General features: G+C 42.0%; 1 protein-coding gene across 1 annotated transcript in view; it reads right to left on the bottom strand.

The window, feature by feature from the left end:
* TCERG1L (transcription elongation regulator 1 like) overlaps positions 1-27556 on the bottom strand; it is a 193003-nt gene extending 165447 nt beyond the window's left edge. Inside the window, exons 1-3 of the mRNA XM_047826214.1 lie at positions 27203-27556; positions 24954-25100; positions 24016-24196 (exon numbers count right to left, since the gene is read on the bottom strand). Of these exons, the coding sequence (XP_047682170.1) occupies positions 24016-24196; positions 24954-25100; positions 27203-27556 (682 nt within the window). The remainder of the gene's footprint in view (positions 1-24015; positions 24197-24953; positions 25101-27202) is intronic.
* Between the last annotated feature and the right edge of the window lie 358 nt (positions 27557-27914).

Raw genomic sequence — 27914 nt, forward strand, 5'->3', positions numbered from 1 at the left:
AACGTTGAGGCAGACTTGTCTCTCTTTCCTGGAGAATGAATGCAAATAGGCTAATTAGATCCGAAGAGATTCCAGGTTCATTTCCAATTAAAAAAATCCTCTGTATTGAAGATAACACTACCTGAAGTGAATACTTATTTTCCTTAAAAGAGTGACTAATGTATTGTTTATATGAGAGGCATTCATACTGATGTAAGGAGGAACAAGGAAGTTACAGGTAAAACTCGGGACCACCAGGTCATTATCCCAAGAAGAAATACAAGGGTTGGTCATTGGGAAACACTCAGATATTTATTCTTTCCAAAGGCAGATCTGACTTGACATTCATGAGGCTTAACCTCCAGAGCGTTCATGCACACAAACTCTCCCAAGCCTCTATCCTGAATTCCTATTAGTGATTTTGTCTTCTCTTCCTTAAAAAGGAAACAAAATTTGCATAAACGTCATGGTCAGAAACACCTGGTCCTCCACTTCTTACCACCTTCCTTCAGTATCTAAAAGTAAATATCGCCCAGTACCGCTGAAAACCCATGTTTCTGCAAAGCTGCTTGGAAAGAACTGATCCCATCCCCCTCTCCTGGAACACACGTAGGAGCCAGATACTGAGGTGTTAAGCTTTCAATTTTCTCAGAATTCTAACTGAAATCACATTTACATGAATTCAGCAAATTTAATTACGAAAACTATGACCATGACTGCAGGGCATCTTAGAAATAGGCATCGCTTTTTAGGAGATCTAGTGCCGTTTTATGTCGTTTGTTTTCATTTATAGTGTTGGTAATACCTAGTAAGCAGAAGAGAACCGATTCCTCATTATAGAAACCAGTGAAAGTAGCCTTGGGTGTCGCACCAGAGAGACTGGGTGTGCCTATCTGAAAACTTTCCACCAGGAGTATTTTAATCTATTCATGAACGTGATACACTAAAATGTTAACAAAATAATAAGCTAGAATGTAAGACCTATGGAGGCAGACCTCTTAATCTTCTTTGTTTGTATCTGTCCAGCATTAACAGATGCCCAATCTTATCGACCATGATGAATGGGACATTTATGAAAACGAATAATGTATCAGACCATAAAGCAAATCTCAGCAAATTTCAAAAGAACTGTTGTTAAATAAGCCACCTGTCTGACCACAACTTATTTAAATTATAAATGAATAACAAAAAGAAAATTGTAAATCTTACAAATTGTACAATTAATTAAACAGGTATATCCTAAAAATCCACGAGACATAAAATTGCAATAAAAATGTAAAATCTATAAAACTGAGTGACAAATAGACATTTACAGATTTACGGAAAGCACCGAAAATGATATGTGGAGAGAAAGGGGTAGTTTTAAATCTTTTATTAGAAAAGAAGACATAATTATTGTGCAAATATACAACTTAAGGAGTTAAGAAAAGAAAAATCTGAGTAAATCCAAAGAAAATGGAGGAAACTAGAACGAAGGGCAGAAATAAATAAGATTGAAAAATATCTATAGAAAATATCTTTAAAGCGCAAATGTTATTTCTTTGAAGCTCTAACAAAATGGACAAATCTCTAGTGAAGTTGAGCAAGTAAACTTTTTTAAGTAAAGAGGTTAGTATGAGCGCCTGGGTGTCTCAGTCCATTAAACATCCGACTCTTGATTTCGGCTCAGGTCATAGTCTCACGGTTTGTGAATCTGAGCCCTGCATTGGGCTCTGTGGTGACAATAAGGAGCCTGCGTGGGGTTCTCTGTCTCCCTCTGTCTCTGCCCCTCCCTCCCTCTCTCGCTCAAAAATAAATAAATAAACATTAAAAAAATATATAAAGAGGTTTGTAAATAAGCAATATTATATGTTTAAAAGGAGATAACTATTAATATAGTATATTAAAACAAAAAGTAAATATCATAAATAACCGTATACCAAAACGGTTTGAAAATTTAAGTTCAAGTATGAATTCTAGAAAATATACATATAACTTGCCGACCCTGGCAAGAATAAAAAATAGAAAGCATGAAGAGTCTTAAGACAATTAAATACATTAAATCAGGAGTTTAAAATCTTTCCACAAAGGAAAAACCAGGACTTTATATTTTGACAGAAAAGTCCTACAAGTTGTTGTGTTTTTTTTTTTTTGAAGCATCCCTTTCTAGTGTGAAACACTTCCAGAGAATTAAAAAAGAGGGTCCTCTTCTCAATGTATGCTATGCAAGCGATACAACTTCCACACTAAAACCAGGTGAGTAAGAAAAAAACGAAGGTGCAGGAGGACAGATCAACCACCCTAAACAAAAGAATAACAATAATGCAGCGCTCTATGTAAAAATGGCAATTTGTAAAAAGGAACTTGGATTTACCCAAGAATGCAAGTGATTTAACATTAGAAATCTTTTTTTAAACTTGATTGATTGACTGATTGATTGAGAGAGAAAGAGTGCAGCAGGGGAGGGGTAGACAGAGGGGCAAGAGAGAATCCCAAGCAGGCTCCACACAGAGCCAGACGTCAGGATCGATGCCACAAACTGTGAGATCATGACCTGAGCCGAAATGGAGAATCAGACGCTTAACCAACTGAGCCACCCAGGCGCCCCAACATTATAAATCTTTTTAATAGCATGTACTACAATAACAAATTAAAAGAAGAAAAATGTGCTTATGTTAATAGAAAGAGAAAAAAAATTGACAAAAATTTACTTCTAAATCATGATAACAAGCAGTTACCACCAGCAAATGAGGAACAGAAGGAACTTTCCTAAGCTCAATAAAGGGTAATTAATAAAATCTACAACATGCATCATTGTTAATGGGAAGGATTAAAAGCATCCCTTCAAAATGGGAACTGCACAGAGCACCTACAATCACGACTAGATTAGTTATTGCACTGACAGTCCTGGACAGCAAAGGTAAAAATAAAAATTCTGAAAGTAGAATTGAAAAGCATGAGAATGGAAAGGAAGAAACAAATCCTTTTCCTAATCATCTTGCAGAGCAAGATGTGGTTCTTGCAAAGCAGTCTCGTGTCCTATAAAGCAAGGCAAAGACTGTGACAATTTGGCTGGAGAAGTCTTTAAGAAGACTGGGGAATTAGGGAAAGTTTATGCTAAATGCCTACAAAATACATATGCACAGTGAAAATGTGAAAATAGTTTCTTCTGGTGCATTTATGGCAAGTAAACTCTGCTTCATCAGCTGGATTTTGAAAAAAAAATTAAAGGTAACATTTACTAATTTACTAAATTATTTCATCACGGAGAAATACATATTAAAATATTAAGTCAGAGTCGAATGCAAAACTGTGGCTATAATATCGCATCACATCTGGCAGTGCAGCCACACAGCAGCAGCATTGCTCAGAAACATTCCCTGGAGACTTGGGTGACTTTTTTTCCTTCCTTCTGCATTTTGGTAGTTTCTACATTTTTCCATACCTAACAAATGTGGATAATTCTTAAGTGGGCAAAAATGAAATATGTTAAAATGAAAGGCAATCCATTTGTGCATATAAACACCACACACGCTTATTACCTTCTAAATATTCTAGATGTGGGATAAAATTGGTGCCTTAACTGTTTTTAGAAGATCATAGACATGGAAAGGTCACATTTAAATTCAAGTTGTTTGCAGAATGGGCATTGAGTAAATTTCCTTGAAATGCTGTCTCAACACCTTATTGAGCAGGCATTCTATAAAATATCCTGACAAATAGATCTCTAAGGTCTCCACAGATACACTTGGTTATTATCTTCCTGTGCTGCCCTGTCCCACACAGGGACATTAGCCACATGAGGCAATCAAGCTTCGGCTGGTCTGCACTGAGGTATGCTGTGCGTGTAAAACACACTCGACTTCAAAGACAATATAAAAAAAAAAAAAAGGTAAATACATCATTAATATTTTTGTACTGATGACGTGTTGAAATGACAATGTTCTGGATATGTTGAGCTAAATAAAATTAATTGCTAAAATTAATTTCACCTCTTTCATTATGCTTTTTAAAATATGACTACCAGAAAACTAAAAATTCTATATAAGGTTCACGTTACATTTCCCAAGGGGAATAGTGCTTTTTTTTAATTTATTTTTTATTTTTAAAAATTTTTTAATGTTTATTCGTTTTTGAGAGATAGAGACAGAGTGCACCCGGTGGAGGGGCAGAATCTGAAGCAGCTCCAGGCTCTGAGCTGTCAGCACAGAGCCCGACGCGGGACTCGAACCCACGAACCGAGAGATCATGACCTGAGCTGAAGCAGGACGCTTAACTGACTGAGCCACCTAGGCGCCCAGGGAATAGTGCTTTAGAATAGGTACCAGCCTATTGAAACTTCCCCTGAGAAGAAAGTAGGGAATAAGCATGTCTAAATTAGATCTTGAAGTCCACAGTTATCATGGAATTCTGACACTCCCCTAGTTATTTTCTGAATGGGGATCAGCACTAATACAATGACTCAGGATCAAATCTGTAACTTACAATTCTCATCTTTAGACAAACTGTTCCATTACTTTGGGGAATGTCACCCATAAATTCAAAGAGTAAATGATCCCAGGATGCAAACCCCTAGTTCTATAGAAGGAGACGAGTTATGTTGGTTAATTATTTCATTATCTAGGCAACCTCTCAATTGTTGCTGATGTCTGAATACTTCACCACTGGTTCTAGGGACACAACAGTGTTCATACAGATGGAGCCTTGAAGTACAGTCTAGACACAGAGAAAATATAAAGTGATGACTCAGTCTCCAAGAAGGCACTGTCCCCACCCCGCCTGGAGAAGAATGTCTCCCCCAAGCAGCTGAGAGAGCGCCAGCATCCAGGATGGTGGGGACATGACCACTTACATCGATTACTAATGTCACAGTAACAGTGTATCTAAGTCTTGAAAGAAGCCCACTTTACAGATGAGGAACACTGAGGACCACGCAGCTAACAGGTGGCAGGTCACACTCTGAACTCAGGCCATCTGCCATCTGTGATGCCTCGTCTCTAACGCAAACTCTCAAGCCACTTATTAGAAGATGTCTTTCAAATGTAAATATTTTTCTGACTTTCTGCCTTTGGCACAATTCACAGGGATTCCTGGCTCTCCCCTCCCCCCCACTCCCCCCACACATAGTTTTCTCCGGAACCGGAGGGAAGCATGAACCTACTCGCTGGGTGCGGGGCAGAGACTCTAAACTGGCCACCGCAAGCCCAGAGTCCCTTGAGGGCTTCCTGTTTTCTGGAGGGTCAAACACATCTGCATCGCCTACTAAAATGCCCGCTTCTCAGTCACAGAGAGGCGGCGTGTCCCCCCCACCCTCCAAGTAAAGTTGGGGGTCCTGGAAGATCTACGTGCCTTTCCTCTCGCCGCAGATATCGCCGGGCCCTGTTGGCACAGGGGCTGCGACGTCACGGCTGTGCTTCCCACTGAGCTGGGCTGAGCCCTGCCCGGCAGTGATTAGCTCTGTGCACATCCTACTCTACCCCCTCGCCCGACCCTGGCACCTGGACATCCAGTGCCAGGGCACGGATCAAGCCGCCCACAGCAGGTTACACCGCGGGGACGCCACCTCCAGGGAGCGCCTGTGCTGGCCCCCGGGATCCACAGGGCTGTGTATCCAAGGAGGAAATGAAAGACATCTCCTTGGGTTCTCCACCCGTCCAAGGCTGCGTGGCAAGACAGAGCCCTGCTCCTTCCCCGGTAGGGCAGGGGCTGAAAGAAAATGGGGCATGGCCGCAGCCAAGCCCTTTCTCGGTGGCGCAGATGGGCACAGCTCCACTGTCTTCCTTCTGCGGGGCTCTGCTGAGAGGCCCTAGAAGCAACTCGTATTCTCACGTTCAATGCCATGAAGGAGAAAGAAGCATTCCTGTGTATTTTATGGCACTTTTCTGATTATGAAGTAATAGCTGCTCATTAAAAATGGAAAATAAAAGATACTCTATAGTTGGACGTCAAAGGTTCCCCCCCATTCCAGCATCCAGAAATAAGTACTACCGTTTTGGAGTGTTTCCTCATCATTTATCAGTGTGTGTGCCAGTGAGTGTGCGTGTGTGAACGGTGCTCTCAAACTGAACTATCCTGCCCATGCACTTCAGAACCTGCTTTTAAACCTTTTAAACTAATTTTTTTCGTTTCTGAACTAAGCTTTTAAACTAAACTAAAAAGCTTTTAAACTAAGCTTCTTAAATTAAAACAAACAAGAACATTCCCTTTTGTCTAAATAATCTCCCAAACAGGATTTTATTCAAGGTTAAAGACCATTTACTTTTTAATACTGATGTATCCTAACTCACTGGACCAAATGTCTAGTCATAGACATTTGAGATTTGATTTTTCTTCTTAGTGGTATAAATAATGATGCGCTGAATCGCTTTACATATATATTTGCTCTTTCTTGAAGAAGTAGAATCACTGGGTGAAATTATATTAACTTTTTTAAAAGATCTGAAAGTCAGGCTGCATGACCCATTACATACTAGATTTCGTAGCATTAAGAATAAGTGTACGTCCCATTGCACTATTGCAAACACGGAACAGAGCCAAGGGTTTTGAAAGTCTGTGCTAATTTAACAGGAATATTATATTTGGTGGTTTAAAATTGCACTCCTTGAGTTACTTATGAGTCATCCACATACCGCATAATGATCATTTATAATTATTCTCTAAGTCATCTGCTTATGTCTGTTCATTTTTTATTATGTATTAGAATGCCGTCCTATGTAACAATTGTTTTAACACCCATTGCATTGATCTGTATGGAGGTTAGTACCACATTTTAAAAACTGATGCAACTTGAGAATAAGAAGTGAAATCCACCTTACAGATTCTTAAAAATACATATTTGTCCATCTCCTGTGCATATTCCATGATCAACCCTTATAAAGTGATTTTCTCACATTCCAAAAAAAGTAGTTTCGTTAGCATTGTGTTACATCCACAAGCTAATGTGAGAAGAATTGGTAACTTGGCCACGTTCCATTTTCCCATCCAAACACATAAGGAGTCTCTCCAGCGAAAAATGCCATTTTCAGTTTTCTTTGTTTAGAGTCACACACAGGTGAGGATTCTGAGTCATCTGCCCATGTCGATGGCTCTCGATGGCTGTGTGCAGCTACTTGATGTATTTTCCACGTGCACTTGCCCACAGCAGCCTCTAAACAACTATTAATATGTAGGAAAAATATTGTCTTTTGTGTGTTTGCATTTCATCCATCTGTCTTGCTGAACTGCCTTTCTAGTTCTCAGTTTTTAAGCTGAACGTCGTGAGTTTTCAAAATATTAAAGCGTATAAACTTCGAGCGGTATTTCGTATTTGTGTTTCATTTCTTATTGCATTGGCTGGGACTTCCAGCAAATAGTCAAAAGATAAACAGGGATCGATTACCATGGGAATAACGGTGATGTTTGCCGTGCGATATGGCAGTTTTTAGATAAATACCACATATCGTGTTGAGAAATTACACTTCAGTTTTTAGTGTTCTCACTTTTTAAACGGTTGTTGAGTTCTATCAAACAATACATCTTCCTGAAATGCAGTTAAAGAATATTTTTTTCTCATTAAACCTACAGACATGACGTTGTTGCCAACCCCGATTACTATACAATTTCCACAACCATGAAATGTGTTCCACTGAATCCTGGCAGATGTTATTGTTACTATATTGTTACATTTTCAATAATGCTTTTAGGATTTTACAGCCACCTTTCCAATTTATTCCCTTCTCTCTTTTTTTTTTTCCTATTTTTGAAAAACATTGGTGAAATGGATGGCCGACTTCATAATCTGTCAGCATCTTACCATTTTCTACATTCTGAAACAAACTCTGTATGAGAAGACCCTGGCTGGAGTCCGGGAGACTTTACAGGTCACACCTGGGAGTGCCAGGCTGCAGAGAGAGACAGGTGCAGGGAGCCGTGAGGGCGAGTGTTTGAGCACCTGTCCTGGGGGCTGTGACCCAGGCTACCCCACCCTGGCCCGAGTTGAATAGCTCATTGCGTCCCAGAAAACAGTTCATCTAATTATTTAAAAAACTACCGGTATTGAGCAGAAATGTTTCCACCTAATCTGGTTTTTTTTTCTGACCATGGGTGGGGCGTGCTTTTTAAAATCAATTTATTTGTTTTTAAAACTACAAACGTATGCCTTTATTTTTATCATTTGCTTCCTCACATTTTCCCTATTTCTGTCTCCCTTCCTGCTGCCTTGACCGAAGGCGAACTGATGCTGGGCTCTCCTAGCGGCACGGCCGTCACACCTACCACTTCTCATGCGCACACATCGTATGTGGTCACCGCATAAAGCGTTTATTTTTGTAGAACTGATTCCTGCTTTATTCATTTATTCTTGGGTAGTGTTTTCACTTCCCGGATGCTGGGGGTCTCCTTACAGTTCACCTTCGATTTTCAAGTTCGATGAGAGTGACAGGCGGGAGATCTGCGCAATGCCTCTTGTAACTCCTTCGGGTGTGCTTCCGGGTGTCATTTTCTTATTTTTTTTTTTCAACGTTTATTTATTTTTGGGACAGAGAGAGACAGAGCATGAACGGGGGAGGGGCAGAGAGAGAGGGAAACACAGAATCAGAAGCAGGCTCCAGGCTCTGAGCCATCAGCCCAGAGCCTGACGCGGGGCTTGAACTCACGGGCCGCGAGATCGTGACCTGGCTGAAGTCGGACGCTTAACCGACTGCGCCACCCAGGCGCCCCGGGGGTGTCATTTTCTTGCTCATTTTCCTTTAATTTTTACTGTGAAAACTTTCAACAGTGATACAATAGAGAACAGTGTGATGAACCCCAGGGCCCCAGGGCCCCGCAAGTGTCAGCTCACGGCAGGCTTTAGACCTGTCCACGCTCACACCCCAGCCACCCCAGCCCCACACCCGGATTCTGATCCGGTAAACCCGTGACTGGCTTCAGCTCCGCCCACATGGCGTAACAGGTATCTCTCAGTTAGAAGGTTCTTTTTAAAAGCATAAGCATGGAACTCTTATCACACCTACAAATTACCAAATTAACAATAATCCCCTAGGGGCGCCTGGGTGGCTCAGTCGTTAAGCGTCCCCGACTTTGGCTCCGGTCACGATCTCGCCATTCGTGAGTTCGAGCCCCGAGTCGGGCTCTGGGCTGACAGCTCGGAGCCTGGAGCCTGCTTCGGATTCTGGGTCTCCCTCTCTCTCTCTCTGCCCCTCCCCTGCTCACACTCTGTCTCTCTCTCTCAAAAATAAAAATAAATAAAAATAAAAACATTAACGATAATTCCTTAGAATTATTAAACACTTATTGTTCAGATTTCTCCAGTTGTCTTACAATTTTTTGTTTGGTTTATTCCAACCAAGGTCAGACAAGGTTTACATATTTTACTGGGTACGTCTCTTATGACTCTGTTTAAAAGGAAAAAAAAAGTTGGGCGCCTTCAGACATAATTTACATGGAGCAGCATTCGCTCTTTCTAGGAGTAGAGCTCTCTGAATGTCCACAACTGCAGTCATGCAGCCACCCTCACAGTCTGATACCTGTCCACACCCCACAACATGCCCTCTGCCCCTTTACGGTCAATACCTTCCTGCCACCCCACTCAGTCCCTGGGAACCACTGATCTGGTTTTGGTCTTACAGCTTTGCTGTCCATGGCATGTCACAAAAACGTAATCGTATGCAACACACATTTGATTCTGGACTCTCACTTAGCATAATGTCTTTGGGACTCGGTGACATCGCTGAGCGTACCAGGGGTCCCTTCCTCGCTGTTCCCATCAGGGCCCCTTGTTTGGACGCGCCCAAGTTTGTCAGTCCATTCAACAGTCAACGGGTATTTGGATTGCCCCCAAGTTTGTCGCTCACCAAGAAAGCCAGTACAAACACTCGTGTCTAGGTTTTTGTGTGGACACGCCTCTCTGTTTTTCTTGGGTGAACACCTAGCAATGACATCACGGGGAATATGAGACCCTGCCAAACTGATTTCCCAGGTGACCCTCCCGTGTCGAACTCCCACCAGCAAGTTGGGAAAGTTTCAGCTGGTCCCCACCTTCACAGGTGCGAGGCGCCGCCAGTGTATCGTCTAAATCACAGCCGTCCTGATACAAAGGGGCGCCTCGTTATGGTTTTTCATTGGCATTTCCCTAATGATAGAAGACGATGAACATACTTTCATGTGTACCACTGCCATCCATGTATCTTTGTTGGTGATGTGGCTCGTCACATATTTTGCCTATTTTTGTTGGGTTGTTTGCTTTCTTATTATTAACTTACAAGAGTTCTTTGTGTATTCTGGATATCAATTCTTTATCAGATAATATGTTTTGCAAATATCTTCTCCCAGTCTGTGGCTTTTCTTTTCATTCCATTAAAAGTCCTTTCAAAGCACAACATTTGATGTCGACGAAGAACAATTTGTTGATACATTTTCTTGTATGGTTCGGGCTTCTGGTGTTCTATCTAAGCCATCTTTGCCTAATTCAAGGTTAAAACTTTTACTTTTATGTTTCCTTTCAGAAGTTCTAGGGGTTTGGCTTTTATAATGAAGTCCGTAATCTATTTTGAGTTAATTTTTGTATGTGATACAAAGTATTGGTTAGGGTTTGTTTGTTTATTGCAAAGATGAATGTTCAATTGTTCCTAAACTGTTTATTGCAAAAGGCAAGTTTTCTGTACTGAATGCCTTTGCACCTTTGTCAAAAATAAATTAACCCTACCCGTGTGTGCCTGTTTCTGGAAGGTCTCTTGCTACGTTCTATCGATCTCTGTTCCTATGCTTCTTCATTCCTGCAGCTTTATCGTGAACGTTCAAATCAGTTATGTACGATTCCTCCGCAATGTTTTCCAAACTGCTGTGGCCGTCCTGCTTTCTTCAGCTTTCCAGATGGACTCAGCTTGTCAATTTCAAGGACCTGGCGTTTTGTCAGCATTACGTGGAGTTTATAGATCAATTTGGAGACAACTGATATCTTACCATTATTAAGTCTTGCAGCCCATTAATGCAAAACATCTCTCCACTTCTTAATGTCTTTGATTTCCCCCATCAGTGTTCTGCAGTTTTCAGGGCATATATTTTAGCAGGTTAACCTGTTTTTGGTGTTTTAATGCTACTGCTATTTTATTTTAATTTCCAATGGTTCATCAATACTAATACAGGAACACAAGTGGATTTTCACACTAACCTTGTGTCCTGCAACTTGCTAACTTCACTTATGAGAACTAGTGGCATTTGGTAAACTCTTTGAGATGGTCTATATGCAATCATTTTGTCTATATATTTTTGCATTTTGACTGTATGCTTTTCTTTTCTTTTCTTTTTTTGTATTATTGCATTGGTTAGGACTTCTAGTAAAATTTTGCATGGGAGTACGGAGAGCATAAATCCTTGCCTTGAGAAAAAGCATCAGGAATTCACTAATATAATACTATATTGTAAATATAATATTAGCTGTGACTCTTTAAAAGATGTCCTTTCTTCGTCTGAGGAAGCTCCCTTTAATTCCTAGTTGACTTCAAGGTTTGTTTGTTGTTTTTATTTTTCTTAATCTGAAGAGATGCTGAATTTGACAAATGTATTTTCTGCATCCGTTGAAATGGTCATATTGCTTTTTTTTCTCTATCCTTTTGGTAAAGTAAATAACATTGATTTGCTAATGTTGAACCGGCATTGATTTCCTAGAAGAAGCCCTGCTTGGTCATGATGTATCAGCAGTTTTACATATTAGCTAATATCATGTTGAGGATATTTGTATCTCTGTTTATGAAGTATATTGGTGTGTAACTGTCTCTCTTTGCACTATTCGAGTTCTGTATCAGAGGAACGCTGACCTCAAAAAGAAACATATGCATACGTACATTTAATTAATTAGCTAATTAATTAATTAAAATTGAGAAACGTTATTCCCGCTTTTAGTTCCAAACAAGTTTACTTAAATTTAGTATCATTTTCTTCAAATATTGGGCAGAACTATACTGAAGCTGTCTGGGTCTGGAGTGTTCGCTGTTGGAAGGATTGACTTTACGAATTCAATATTGTTAATAGACACAGTGCCATTCATGTTTCTCATTTCTCGAGTGAGCACGGGTAGCTTGTGACTCACAACGAATTTGTCTCCTTGATGTAAACTGTTGAGCTTATCATCATGAAGTAGTTTATAATACTTTTCTGTTTCATTTTTATGTTAAGACCCATAGTGATGTCCCTCTTCTGATTCCTGACGTCAACAATCTGTGTTGTCTCTCTTTTTTTTTCCTTATTCTCTATAGCCAGGGGGTTTTCAGTTGTATTGACCATTCTATAAACAAACACATAAATAAAGCCATTGGTTTCATTGATTTTCTTTATATTCTTCTGTTTCTAGTTTCTTTGATTTCTGCTCTTGTCAATAGTATTTCCTTCTTTCTGCTTGTTTCTGGCTAATTAGCTCTCTCTCTTTTCTGGTTTCTTAGGGTGGAAGCTTTGATCATTGATTTCAGAACTTTCTTCTGGTTTTCTTTGTTTCTCTGTTTTTGGTAAGAACATTTAAGATCTAGTCTCCTAGCAACTTCAAAGTATATAATACACTGTTGTTGAGTATCAACGCCAAGCTGCGCCTCGGATCCCCTGAATGTATTAGTCTTCTAACTGCAAGTTCGTGCATTTTGACCGACATCTGCCCTGGCGATCCCCCCGTCTCCTCTCTGTTTCCGTGAGTTTGGCTTTTTTAGATTGTGCTGGGAAGTGAAATCACGTAGTATTTGTCTTTCTCTGCCTGACTTACGTAGCACGACAGCCTCAAGGTCCATCTGTGGTGTCACAAACAGCAGAACCTCTTTCTTCCTCGTGGCTGAGTAACATTCCATTAAGTATATGTACCACATCTTTTTTATCCTTTATCAATTAATCCACAGACAGACACTGAGATCGCTTCCATACCTTGGCTGCCGTGAATAATTCTGCAATAAACATGGGAGTGCAGGTGTCTCCCCAAGATCCTGATTTCAATTCATTGAATATATACCCAGAAGTGGGATTGCTGGATCATAGGAAAGTTCTATTTTTCATTTGGGGGTGGGGGGTACCTCCATATTGTTTTCCACAGTGGCTGCACCAATTTACATCCCCAGCAACAGTGCAAAAGTGGTTCCTTTTCCCATACCGCCACCAATACTTATCTCTTGTCTTTCCGACAGCGGCCATTCTGAGAGGTGTGAGGTGGTGTCTCACTGTGGTTTTGATTTGCATTTCCCTGATGATGAGGGATGTTGAGCATCTTCTCATGTACCTGTTGGCCATCTGGACGTCTTCTGTGGAGAAGCGTCTATTTAGTTCTTCTGCCCATTTTTTAACTGGATCGTGTGCTCTGTTGTTACTGAGTTGTAGGAGTCCTTTATATATTTTGAACATTAGCCCTTGACAGATGCATGGTTTGCAAATACTTCCCCCCATTCCATAACTTGTTCTTTCATCTTCCCGATTGTTTCTTTGGCTGTGCAGAAGCTTTTAAGTTTGATGTCGTCCCACCTTTTCATTTTTGCTTTTGTTGTTTGTGCTTTTGGCATCATATCCAAAACCTTGTTGCCAAGAGCAACATCAGGGAGTTTTTTCTTTGTTTTCTCCTAGGAGTCTTACAGTTTCAGGTCTTACGTTTAAGTCTTTAATTTTTATGAGTGTGTAGGATAGGGGTCTAAATTTGCCTTTTTGATTGAAATATAGCTGACCTACCACATTATAATAGTTTCAGGTGAATGACATAGTAATTCAACATTTATATATTATGAAATTTCATTTTTCTGCTCGTGGTCACCCAATTCCCCAGCACCATTTACAGAAGAGACTATTCTTTCCTCATTGAATATTCTTGGCTCCCTTGTCAAATAGTAGTTTCATACATATGTAGGGGTTCACTTCTGGGCTCTTTAGTCTGTTCCATTGGTCTGTGTGTCTATTTTTATGCCAATGCCATGCTGTTTTGGTCGCCGTAGCTTTGCATTATAGTTTGACATCAGGGCATGTGATGCCTCTGGCTTTATTCTTTTTTCTCAGGATTGCTTTGGCTGTTCAGGGTCTTTTGTGGTTCCATAAATATTTTAGGATTTTTTTCCATTTCTGTGTAAAATGCCATTGGAATTTTAATAGGAATTGCATTGAATCTATATATGTGGCTTCGGGTAATATGGACATTTTAACAATATGAATTATTCTGATCCATGAACACAGACAATGTTTTTTTTTTCTTTGTGTGTGTGTGTGTGTGTGTGTGTGTGTGTGTGTGTGTGTGTCTCTTCTGCAATTTGTTTTGTCAAAGTCCTATGGTTTCCATAGCACAGATCTTTCACTTCTTCGGTTAAATTTATTTCTAACTATTTTATGGGTTTTAATGCTATTGTGAATAGGATTGTTTTATTTCTTTTTCAGATATTTTAGTGAAATAGAAAATAGAAGTAGTGAAATAGAAAGGCAACTGCTTTCTGTATGTTGATTTTGTGTCTTGCAACTCTACTGAATTTGATTAGTTCCAACAGAGTTTTGGCTTACCCTCTGGGATTTTCTCCATATAAGATTATATCATCTGCATATAAAGATAATTTTACACCTTTCTTTCTGTTTTGGATGCTATTTATTTCTTTCTTGGCCTGATTGCTCTAGCTAGGACTTCCAGTACAATGTTGAATAAGAGTGGTGACAATGGACATCTTTGTCCTGTTTCTGATCTTAAAGAAAAAACTTTCAACCTTTCACTGTTGAGTACAATGACACCCGGGGGCTGGTCACATAGGCCTTTATTATGTTGAGGTATGTTCCTTCTGTACTCAGTTTGTTGAGGGTTTTTTTTTTTTTATCATGAAAGGATATCGTATTTTATCAAATGCTTTTTCTGCATCTATTAGGAGGAGTATATGATTTTCATCTGTCAGTCTCTTAATGTGATGCACATTTATTGATTTGCAGGTGTTGAACCATCCCCACATCCCGGGATGGATCCCACCTCATCATGGCGTATGCTCCTTTTAATGTGTTGAATTCAATTTGCTAATATGTTCTTGAGAATATAGGCATTTTAATGCAACAAATTTCTGTCCATACTCTGCTTTAGCTATGTCCCACAAGAATTTTTAAAATTGACTTTCATTTACATCCAATTCTAAATATTTTTACATTTTCTCCATCACTTCCTCTTTCAGCTATACAGCACCTGACAGTTTTTCATTTAATTTCCAGATACCTGGAAATTTTCTGGACTTTTTTTTTTCCCCTGCTACTGATTTCTAAATTAATCATATTGTGGCAAGAGAACACATGATATACATCTTGATATACATCTTTAACTATTTAAGATTTGCTGACTTGTTTTCTGGTCAGGAATATGATTTATATTGGTGAATCACACAAAAACTATGCACGCTAATCTCGTTAGGCAGAGTGTTCCATAAACGTCGACTTGATCAAACTGGCGGATGGTCCTGTGTAAGGTCTCTACGTCTGTACTGATATTTCGCCTTCTCACTCCGTGAACTCCTGAGAGATGAGTGCCGCAGTCTCCAGCTACTATTGGTCTACTTCTTTGTTCGGTCCATCCTTGTTTCAAGCATGCTGATGTTCTCTCACTGGATGCAGGCGCGTTTAATATTTGTTTATTTTTCGGAGAGAGACGGACAGACAGAATGGGAGCAAGGAAGGGGCAGAGAGAGGGCGAGACACAGAATTTGAAGCAGGCTCCGGGCTGTCAGCACAGAGCCTAACGTGGGGCTCGAACCCATAAATCATGAGATCATGGCCTGAGCCAAAGTCGGATGTTCAACCGACTGAGCCCCCCAGGCGCCCCACATGGAGACACGTTTAGAATTGTCATGCCTTCTTGGTATGTTTTTAAGTATGTTTTATTAGTTACGTAATGTCCTTTTTCATCCCTGGTAATACTTCCTGCTCTGAATTCCAATCTGCCTAATATTAATGCAGGCACGCCAGCCTTCTGATTGGTAGTTGCATGCTGTGTATTTCCTATAGTCTCACTTTTATCTACTCTATATGTTTATTTTTAAAATGACTTCCTTATGGACATCATGTACTTGAGGATGAATACTGCCTTTTGATTTGGGAGCTGATACTTTTGTACTTAAACCTACCATGTTGTAGTTACTATTTTTTTTTAACATTTGTTCCATCTGTACTTTGATCCTTTTCTTCCTATTTCTGCCTGCTTTTGTGTTGTTATGATTCTAATTTTATCTCCACTATTGTTTCATTAGTTACAACCTTTTAAATAATTTGTGAGTGCTCCCTTCATGCTTTATAATATGCATTTACTTCACCAGAGTTTGCCTTCAAATAATAACATAACCCTTGATGTGTGGTGTAATAGACGTACAGCTCTACACTTCCAATTTCTCCCTTCCCTTCTTTGTGATCGCCGACATATATGTTGATTTTATATATTCCATCTACATACATTATATCACTACTGCTCATCCTTTACACAGTTAGCAATTAAGAAGAAGGAAAATATATGTTACCTTACTGTATTTAATCTCTAGGATTCTTATTTCTTTTTGCACATGCTAGCTTCTCCCTGCTATTATATTACTTCTGCTTGATATGCTTCTTTATATTTCTTGAACTACAGGTTTACTGACGATGAATTCTCTTCAGCTTTAGTTTGTTTGGGAAAATATTTATTTCACCTTGTTTTTGAGAACTGTTTTATCTTGGTAAAAAGGTCTTGAAGAGAGATTTTTTACATTTTATTTATTTATTTTGAGAGAGAGAGAGAGCACCAGCACGGGAAGGGCAGAGAGAGAGAATCCCAAGCAGGCTCCGTGCTGCCAGCACACAGCCCAAGTCACGGTTTGAACTCACAAACTGTGAGATCATGACCTGGGCTGAAGCCAGGAGTTGGACACTTAGCCAACTGAGCCACCCAGGTGCCCCTTGAGAAGAGATTTTTTATCTTGGTCCTTTTCCGATGTCATTTTGTGCCTTCTGGCTTATATAGGTCCTGACAGTAAGACTACAATTTTAATCTTTGTTTCTGTGTAATGTGCCTTTTTTCTTTATTTGTCTTCAAGATTTGATTTTAATCTTTGAATCAGAAGTTTTAAAGTGATTTGTCTAGTTTTCAGCAGTGGAGTTTGCTGAGTCTCTTGCAGCCATCCTTTGACAATTTCCCTAATTTTTAAAATCATGTTTGGTCATTATTTCTTCAAATACTTTTTTGTTTTTTGCCATGGTTTCTCTCCTCCTCCTCAGAGTTCAGTGAATACATGTGTTAAACCATTTGTTATAATGTCAAACCTCTATCATTTCACGCGTTTTCTCTTTGCGCTACCATTTCAGTAATTTCCGTCGATGTGTCTATACATTGGCTCATTCTTTCCTCGGACGCAATCATATCTATTCATGAACCCACCAAAGTAGTCTTCATTTCTTATAATATGCTTTTTTTCCCTAGTATTTCAGGTTGTTGTTTTTATTTTCCATATCTGTGATGAAATTCTCCATCTGTTCATGTCCTCCTTTTCCACAAACACATGACGATATGAATCGCAGTAATTCAAAGTCCCCGTCTGAAAGCGCCAACATCTGCGGCATCTGAGGGTCTGGTTCTGTCGCTTGCTTTATCTCTTGATGATAGTTTAGCATCTCTTGCTTTGTTTGTGTGTGTTGTGACTTTTTAACTGAATGCCACACATCGTGGATAGAAAACCGAGAGTGGGACAAATAGGATTTACTGCTAGAAGCGGGCACGCCCTTTCTTCTGTGAAGCTGCTAGCGAATGAGGTACGTCAGCGTATTCGGGGGTTGACCTGGATTTGGATTTTGTTGCCGCAGTTGCCTTCAGTGTCCCATAGGCTTCGAAGCCCTTTAACGATGCCTTTTGCTGAGGATAAGCTCTGGGGTATCTGACAGACTTTCCTAATATCTGAGCACCCCCCCTCAATTTTCAGCCATCCTCATATTCCTGCCCCACAGAAGAAGGGTCCCTCTCCAGGTCTTACCCTGGTAAGTGGCAGACGGCTGTGACCCTCACTCATCTGTGCTAGGCTGGGCAGGAGCCCTGGTCCGGTCTCAGATGCAGATAATGTTATCTGGGCTTCAAGTATGAGAGTTTTCTAGTGTTTCTGCTGCTTTTAACAAAGTTGAGGGATTTTAAAAGAGTTTGTACCTTCGTACTCACATCTCTCATTTCTCGTCTCCCTAGTTACACACAACACAATTTGAGGTAGTCTATTCAAATCACTATTATTATTGTAATTCCTTCTCTAGGAAGAATATTGCTTGGACTTTTTCACTCGTTCCTGTAACCAAATTAACAAGTATTCTGTAAGATTGACAGATGGTTGATAGTTATAGATATTTTGAAGCCTAACTAATCCCACTCTTGGTTCTTGCCTTAGATTAATTTCTCAGTTAGTAGAAGATATTAAAGAGAGACTATACATCTTTATGACAAAATTTTCCCAAACTTCTCATATGCTATGGAAGAATTCTGAAGTGATAGTGCTGTCATGGTTTGGAAATCAGAGGAAACAGAGGATCAAGTCTGCCTTTCAAAACCTTACTGGTAATTGCTTGAGAAGAGAGGGTCAGTATTGACACATTCCGAATCACCATATAAAACACACGTGAACAAAGTCAAAACACAAATAGCACAGCAAGAGAGTAAAAAGAGAGTGAAAGAAAGGAATTACAGAGAACAAACTGATGGCTACCAGAGAGGAAGAGGGTAGGAAGACGGGCAAAGTGGCTGATGGGGATTAAGGAGTGCACTTGTCCTGATGAGCACCGGGTGATGTATGGAAATGCTGGACCACTACATTGTACCCCTGAAACTAACATCAGTTAACACCGTATGCTAACTAACTAAAATTAAAACAAAAACTTAAAAAAATTATTTTAAAAAAGGAATCACAAAATGCCATTAGAAACAGGATATAATAATATGGCCGAAGAAATATAAAAACAGGAAATCAACTCTAAATATGCCGAGCTACATCTCTAAAAGGCAAAGGCAGAGGCTGTGCCTTCAAATGATTAACCTGAGCTTAAAACAAACGACGAGGCAACACTGACAGGAAAGAGGGAGCCGTGCCGTGGAATAGTTGTCCAGGTAGGACAGAGGCAGGATTCACTTCCGACAAAGTCAAACTTGAGGTGAAAACTTGCTGCGACAAAGCTCATCGTGGCTTACTCGAGAACGTCTTTTCCCTGCTTACGCATATGACTTTCCCGTTGGACATACGTTTCTTCAATCACAAACTTTTTGCTCATGATTCTCTAAAGCTTCCCCAACAACCAATCGCATCTAATACTGTAGGATGATGTGAAGCTGTCCCCTGTGTTAAGTGGTGCCCCTACCATGCATAAAATTTACCAGGAAATAGCGAGAAAGATATCCGGCCCGGCCACGGGTAATACTTGAGCCGCACTCCGTTTCCTATGGAGGTCAAATAAAAATAGACGTGCCGTTTGCTTTCTATTTTACACATCACTCTCTCTAGCTATTCTCATCTTTTTTGTCGTCCCAGATACATACGCTCGAGACTTTTCCTGTGCTGTCATCTGTCATTACGTCCAGAATTGGTTCTTCTCTTTATTGAATTTAATGGCCAGAGTTCAAAATTTCCCTCTATTATCTCCTCATCTCTTCAAACTATCTTCCCCACGACTTTGCACCTTGACCAGCTCCCTTTCGATCTCATTGTTCGCTGCTTTTTTCATAAAACTTTTTTTTTTCCTACTGAGGTAAACCAAAAGTTGATTTACCCAACATATTTACACGTTCCTGTGCAAGAACCTTTTCCTAGGTTTGTTTCTCTTCCTCATCTGGTGAGTAAATAAGCCTTTCGTGAAGCAGAGTTCCGCACTTCAGCTTCCATTTTCTCTCCCTCTCTCCCTGGTCATCTCTGACCAGGCGTTGTTGGGGGATTTTCCCAAGGGAGGGAGGCCATGCTGGTGGCAAGCCGCCTCTCCTCCCCAGCAGTCCTGCCCTGAATCACTTTCTGACGTCTGGGAATGAGTGAGTCCTGGCTCGTTTCTCAGTGCAACCCATTCACACTTTAATTAGGGATAATTCCTTAAAAAGCCGCTAAATTATTCATCAGAGACTTAAGTTTCTAGTACAGCTGTAACTTTGCATATTTTTAAACGCTGGGATTTACTTTTCAATGAGAAAACTCCCTGTCTTCTCTGTGTCTGTTCTGCTTCACTGTGCTGAAGGGACCACGGGTCCTCAGCCAAGGAAGGATGGAAAATTCCGCAGCACTCTGTGAAGAGCGGCGGCTTCCTCACAACAGAACCGGAGGGATGACGGGGCCCGTCTGCTGATCCCAGATCCAAGCCCACTTACCGCCCATCCCTTCCCCCCTACCTGCCTCTGTGGTGTCGCCACACCCAGCTGCTTATAATGACCGGATGCAACATTTCCCATGTGTTTGCGTCTTGGAACATTCCACTCCCCTTCTTTGGAATCCCATTCCCCTCTTCCTGCCCCGTTAAAGTTCTGCCACGTACGTCTTGCTCGTGTGTTTCCGGTGGCGTCACCCTCCTGGGGGTCTTTCCTGACAGTCCCCCTCCTAAGATCTCCTCGAAGGCCTGCAGCCAGCATACATGATCCGTGTGGTGTAACTTTATCTGCCAACTTGCCTAAGCCCCGCTGGAGCATGATCTCCCTCGTGGCGCCTGGCACGGCCCTGGCTCAGGCGTCACCCCTGCGGGGGGGGGCGGGGGGAGGGGTGCACAGTGACAGCCTACCTGATGAAAGAAGGCGGGAATAGGATATTAACTATCCGCTTCCACGATTAAAACTGGTCAGTGGGCTTTTTTTCAGACCTGCCTATGATGGCGGACCATCACTATTCTGGTCAACATGAGGGAGACCGGGATGTATCAAAATAAAGTTAAGTCCTTTATAATATTTACTAGACTCCTGAAGACTTACCCAAATCCGAAGTTGTGCTAATATTACATGAGACCCTGTTGCTGTGCAGTTAATTCTTTTAAAAAAAATTTTTTTTTTAATTTTTTTTTTCAACGTTTATTTATTTTGGGGACAGAGAGAGACAGAGCATGAACGGGGGAGGGGCAGAGAGAGAGGGAGACACAGAATGGGAAACAGGCTCCAGGCTCTGAGCCATCAGCCCAGAGCCCGACGCGGGGCTCGAACTCACGGACCGTGAGATCGTGACCTGGCTGAAGTCGGACGCTTAACCGACTGCGCCACCCAGGCGCCCCTAAAAAATTTTTTTTAATGTTTGTTTATTTTTGAGAGAGAGAGAGAGAGAGAGAGAGAGAGAGACAGAGACAGAGACAGAGTGCGAGTCGGGGAGGGGAAGAGAGAGGGAGACACAGAGTCCGCAGCAGGCTCCAGGCCCCCAGCTGTCAGCACAGAGCCAGATGTGGGGCTTGAACCCACGAACCGTGAGATCATGACCTGAGCTGAGACTGACTGAGCCCCCCAGGCACCCCAATTCCTAACCAACAGTATATCTGGGGGGGGGCGATATTAATATGAGTCTCAGGGATCACCTACCCAGACCAACATCCCCACCTGTTTGAACCTCTAATTCAGTTCGGCAAACAACATGCTTACTCAAACAGCCGCATTCTAGAGTCACCTCACGTGAGCTCACGGTCTGCTCTGATCGTGCCCCACACACAGCACAACACTGCGCACAAATCACTACTTCGAAACCAACCATTATGCAGAAATTGCTATGCATCCAAGAAAGAAAAATGAGCTTCCCTCGGCAGGCCTGTTCAAAACGAGGGGGGCTGACTCATTCTTCTGGTTCTTTTGGAGTTCTAACAGTGCCTCTTTGATTAATTGAAAAGACATCGATAAAATGGATCTGTGATGGAAGGCCATTTACTTATGAATACGATTCGCAACAAGACCGATCAATTTAAAATATCAATTATATAACATATTTATAGATGATACACTAATATACAACATATAGTTTTATATCTGAAATGTGTAACTATATAATAACAAATTAATATAATATTTAAATGTATCCATTTATAACAAGATATAAAATTTCATAGCAATTTTAATAATTACTTTTAATTATACATCCACAACTGGACATGGAAAGGGTTTCATAAAGTTTTATTTTCTTATTAACTAGGGTGCTCCTGGCACGATGCATTTTTTCAGTTGACCCGGAGCTGACCTCCCCCGCCTCGCCCAGTTACTGGCACCCCTTCCAGTTCCTCTGTTATGCAGTTAGTAACACATAAACAAACCCCTAAATGTGCTCTTTGGAACACAAGACATTTAACACATACTTTCCAGAATAGTGATCCCTAACAATTCTGAAATGTATCAAAACATCAAGTTTTTCACAGAGTTCAGAAACTCCCCTCTCAAAACACATGCATTTAACTGTTATAAAATTATCTATGAAGGCAGACAAATATTTCCCCAGAAGACAGCAAAACGGTAAGTGCTATATTATTATAGTACTTATTATAAGTACTTATTATAAGTAAAAAGAAAAAAAAAAAACGGGGAAAAATGAAAGCAGAGATTTGACACACGGTAGACCAAGTCAGAATGGTCATTCTATTATCCACCAAGTTAGTAAGAAATATTCCTCTCTTTTGTTCTTTAAGATAGATTAGCCAGAAGGCAAAGGTAAAACTAACACAAATATGCTTGGAAGAAAGTGTGATCTGTTTCCCAAACGATAAACGATCTCCATAGGAAAGAAAAGTAGCCATAAGCTTCTTCAACTAGATGTTTCACACATTCATAGTAGGGGGCTCCTAAGAGGACTAGGTCTACTGAAAAATGTCTCTCTGATATTCAAGGATAGCACTCAAGCCAGTTAAAGTCACAGAATCTTGATATACGACGACATGCTATCTGATCATCTTTTATGGTCATTAAATTAAATAGGAAACAGGATCATCTCAGCGTAAAGTGTTTATAAATGTATGTATGATACTCATTCAGATTTTAATAACTCAGTAATGCATAATTACAAGGACAGAAGGGAAGATTCAGTCAAGAATCATTAAAGCCTGTGAAAAACACTAATAGTTGAGTTGTTCTTCATGACTTATTACTAAACAAGATCTATAGCAAATTAGAATACATAAGATAGGCAAAGAGACAAGAAAATAAATACGTCTCCTAAACCAGCACTGCGTTATCCACAGGAACATGTCCTTATTACTAAATTTTAGAGACACATATTGAGAAAAGCTTGGTAGGTAGGAAATTACAGGGAGATAATGTAATTCTGAAGTCATAAAATATTCCATAATGGAAGGCGTTGCAAGATAATCTTGGCATGGACAACATTTGCTTTTATAATATGATCTACGTTAAGGTGATTTTAAAAATCAACTTAAAAATTCATAAGATGATTTTATTCCCCTGTTGCTATATAGGGTTATTATACAATCCTTCATCCAGAAATTGTTTCATGGAAGTCTGTTCCAGGACAAATGTTCTTTCAGGCCACCAGACTCCAAAGATAGAACAAAATCCATCTTCCAAACGGTATATTTTTACAGGCCAGTCCCACTATCACCCCCAACGTGCAGGCAAAATTCATAAACATCCTGCATGTGCCCCTGCCCCTAGATCAAGGAGCGTGCCACACGCACCTGAGTCTGCATGGCCACACGTGTTCAACGGGTTCGATTAGCGCTCCTACCAAGAGCTCTCGGCAGAAGATGTGGTCCTGTTCTAAAATTTGAGTGCCAGAAATATGTGATTCTGTGCAAATAAATCCCCTCTACCAAATCTTCATCTTAAAAACAGATTCCATAGTCTAAAAACGCAGTAAATGGGATACCTAACACTCAGTTTCTTCATAAAAAGGAATCATGCTCGTGAAAAACTCTATAACTTGAAGTAACCATTTGTTTAAAACGACAAATATGGTTTTCATACCTAAAATTAACACGACTAAAGCAAATATATATATGTATATATATTTGCTGTATAAAAATATATATGTATGTATATATACACATATGTATATGTGTATATATATATATAAACTATATATATATATATGTATATATATACACACACACACACACATACACACACATATATATGTGTGTGTGTGTGTACATAGGGCACTGGGCACCAACCTGGTATCGGCTGAGGCGCCAGCACCAGTGTGGGAAGAGGCCTGGAGGCAGGAGCTGGTCTGGACAGAGACATCGCCACTTGATTCGCCAACAAGTGAGGCTTCTCGTGCCCGTGGAACAACCTTGATTCCTCAGGATATATCCATGTTGAGTCCAGAGCAAAGGAATTGTTAAAAAAGATCTGTCCAAAAATAAAGCAAGCGTAACATTTAAGACAAGACACATGATAAAAGCTAAACACTACTATAAAATATTTCTCTTCCCTAACCTTGATCAAATATTGGAGATTCTGTAAGTGGGCGCTCTGCAAAAGCATCATGCTAAAATTTAAAGATCCACGAGGCTCTGAAACCAGTCACCTTCTGGATAAAGTCTTCTGGGCTGGTCTTCAACTATTGGCTTGGTCACTTCAACCTAGCAGCCAGCTTACAGATTGAAGAATCAGCCCACTGAGGTCAACAGTCTGCCGTAGAGCAAGCCACCATATTAGTTGCATTCAGTTTTCCGAGCAAACAAAGTGTGGCCATTAGGTTTGGATTCAAAAGCCAAGATGAAGCATCAGAAAGGTGGACACTTAAAGCAATAACAGCAAGAAAACCCCGCTTTCAGAATTCATACTTAAATTATATAATGTTTCAGGCTAGATTCCGATCAACGGTTATAGATTCAAAAACTGAAAACTTTTAGAAGTAGATTCTGATTGGAAGTAGAAATCTCATATTGTTCTATGGAATCCACATTTTTAAGTTAAAACAAAAGGAACCCCCCCCCCACCTCTGCTGGTGCTTTCGAACAGACTGATTTTACTCTGAAAAAGGTTTCTCTCTAGACCTACAGATTACAATCAGAAAATGCACAGTGTTTTCTGCTGTTGTGGTGAGACCCAACAAATTAATAGTTAAAGGTCCCCTTATCTAATTAAACTGCTTGCATTTTACCTTACAATTAGGTATCCTTTTGTCTATCCAACTTTTCCCAACAGGAGGAGGAAGAGCGGCCGGGCAGACATGTGGGAAAATGGGCACCAGCTCCACAGTGGAAGAAGGGGTCAGTCCTATGGACGGAGAATGGCCACCAAACAGCCACTGAAAGCCAAGAGAAGAGAAGGGAGTGCTCATTAGCCTAAATAGATCAGCTAGGTCATACCACAAGATACCGGGGGAAAAGCTTTTGAAAAAGAATTTAAAAATGTATGCATTTGATTAGGAGAGAGATTCCCTCCTTCAACAGTGGAGGAAAACTGTAAATGTTCACAAAATTTTAAAAATTTAAAAGTTTTCCTATTTGAATCATCACAACGCATCACCAACATTGCATTCTTCCATACCGAGAAAGAATCTCCAAGCACAAAACCGTAAGAATGTGGTAAGAAATGGGTTTCCGCCTTGAGATAATGAGAAACCACAGTGGAAAGACGAAATGCTGGGCATTCCTCTTACAATTCTTGAATTCTTTTCATAAGCAAGCAGGGAGTTGTATTTTATGATAATCTGTTCAACACAACGTGTTGTATTAATTATGCTTATCATTTAAAAAGCCAACACAACTAATATTTTCAAAATAAAATCAGCTAAGGGGTTAAGATTCAAAGTTTCCCAAGGTTCACAAATGCAAATACATTCCAAGCCAAAGAAAAGGTAAGTGAGGTTATCACATAACCGAAGATCCCAGTGCACAGAATAAAACAGCAAACACTGAAAGGGGGCAGACAATTTAGGACACGGTCTCCCTAATCCAAATAACTGAATCTTCATCAGGGGAGAACCAGGAAGATCACTGCTCAATGGTATGGAACGTTTCGATATCTATTTGTTTTAAGATCATAAAAGCGTTTTTTAATTTTCCTGTTATGGGAAAATATTCTTCTGGTTCTAAATACTGTTATTTAACAGAAAACATGTAGCACGAAAATATTTAGAAGATAAGAGTTTTGGCTTTTTCTTTTTAAATTTACACACACACACACACACACACACACACACACAAATGCAGTGTTCTATACAGGAAAAAAAAACCGTAGTTCCTTGACATTATACACCTCTAGTGGTAGCACTCTGATATAACAACCCCTTCAAAACATGGAAAAAGCTACCAACGTTTTATTCAATAAAACCCAATATGAACTGCATCACACATCAAAATGTGATATCCAGCACCGCATATGTGATGTATCATTAAGTCTAAAGAGCAAATTAGGAGGAGTTTAATAATATCTTTTAGAAAAGCCCACAAGATAATATTGGAATTAAATTAATTAAATGATGTATTCTAACACACCACTCATTTGAATATGCTAATGAAGGCAATCTTTGGAATAAAATACATGTATTCCCTGATTTAAATGCATCTGCATAGTTAGATAGCAAACAATGGGTCTTGCCAAAAGCAGGCTGCCTTGCTCCGTTGCACCATTAATCAAAGGCACACTTTTTCTTTTTAATTCCAGGCTTTCGACCCCAAACTCTTCTAAAGTGCATTACGGCATTAGCTAATCTGGTGGACTCAGGCTGACCAAGGTGGGAGGGGAAATCGCCCGTAATATTTCCCAATAATAAAGGCAGGATTTCCTTGCCGGCTTCCATTGGTTTGAATTCTCTCAAGCATTGTCCTGAGTCTATTTTCAAAAAAAAAAAAAAAAAAACCCACCCAGATCAGAATCAGAAATAGCTATTGATTCCCAGCCTGCTTTTCAAGTCTGGCAGAGACTGTAAAAGTATTAACTTCTCTGCGATAAGTCAGCCCCGGCTCGCGGCCGCAGCGGCGGAGACTTCCGCACCGCGCTCTGGACAGCGACCCCGGCCCGGGCGAAAGTTGCGGCCAGGGCGGTCCCAACTTGGCCTTGGGGTGCGGGGTCCGGAGCGCGCGGCCCACGCAGCCCGGCGCCACCGGCCGCAGGACCTGCCGGGAGGCAGCGCGGGCCGTCGAAGCATGAACTTTGTCGCCGAGGCATGGCTGCCAGGCTGCGCCCTGATGGCTCGGGAAGCCGAGGACCACCGGGGGCGGGGAAAGGGCGCGCGGGCCGCTGGGCCAGGGGCCGCCCCCCGGGGCCAGACGCGGGCCGCGCCCGGGGGTGGGGGGGGGCGAGGTGGGGCGGGGGTTGGGGGGGCGAGGTGGGGCGGGGGTGGGGCCCAGCCGGCGACCCCGGGGCCGGGGCCGGGGCCGGGGCCGGGGGCTGCGGACACGTTACCTGCCCGTGCAGCAAGGGGTAGTGGAGCGCGGCGGCGGCGGCGTGGTCTGGCGCAGAGGGCAGCGGCAGCAGCGGCGGCAGCAGGGGCTCGCCGGGGGCCGGCCAGCCGGGCGGCCCCGGGAGCAGCGGGGCGGCGGGGGGCTGCGCCGCGGCCAGCAGCACGGGCGGGGGCGCGACCCCGGCGCCCAGCCGGAGCAGCCCGGCCGCGCCGGGCACCATCCATACCCAGGGCGGCGGCGGCGGCGGCGGCGGGTCTGCGTTCATCGGCCAGAGGAGAGGCTGCCGCCGCCGGGGCTGCTGCTGCTGCTGCTGCTGCTGCCGCCGCCGCCGCGGGAGCCTGGCGCCCACCAGCATCCTGCATCCCCGCGCGGGCGGCGGCGGCGGGGGCGGCGGGGGCGGCGGGCGCCCGAGGTGCGGGCCGGCGGCGGCGCGGGCTCCGGAGCCAACTCACTTGGTTCCGCGGCGCGGCCGCTCGCTCCGCCCCTGCCCCGCGCGGGGAGCCCCTCCTCCCGCCCGCCGCCCGCCCCCTCCGAGCGCGGCCGCCCTCGCCGCCGCCGCCGCCGCCGCCGCCCCCGGGGCCCCGGCCGGGCCCGTGCGCCCCCTCCCCCCAGTCCCCCGCCCCTACTCGAGGCTGCGGCCGCCCGCGCCCCTGGACCCCCAGCGGCGGCGCGGGCGGAGGCGGCGGGGCGGGGTGTGGGGGGTGGCGCGGGCG

This window comes from Prionailurus viverrinus, chromosome D2 (genome assembly GCF_022837055.1).
Source record: "Prionailurus viverrinus isolate Anna chromosome D2, UM_Priviv_1.0, whole genome shotgun sequence".
Taxonomy (NCBI): domain Eukaryota; kingdom Metazoa; phylum Chordata; class Mammalia; order Carnivora; family Felidae; genus Prionailurus; species Prionailurus viverrinus.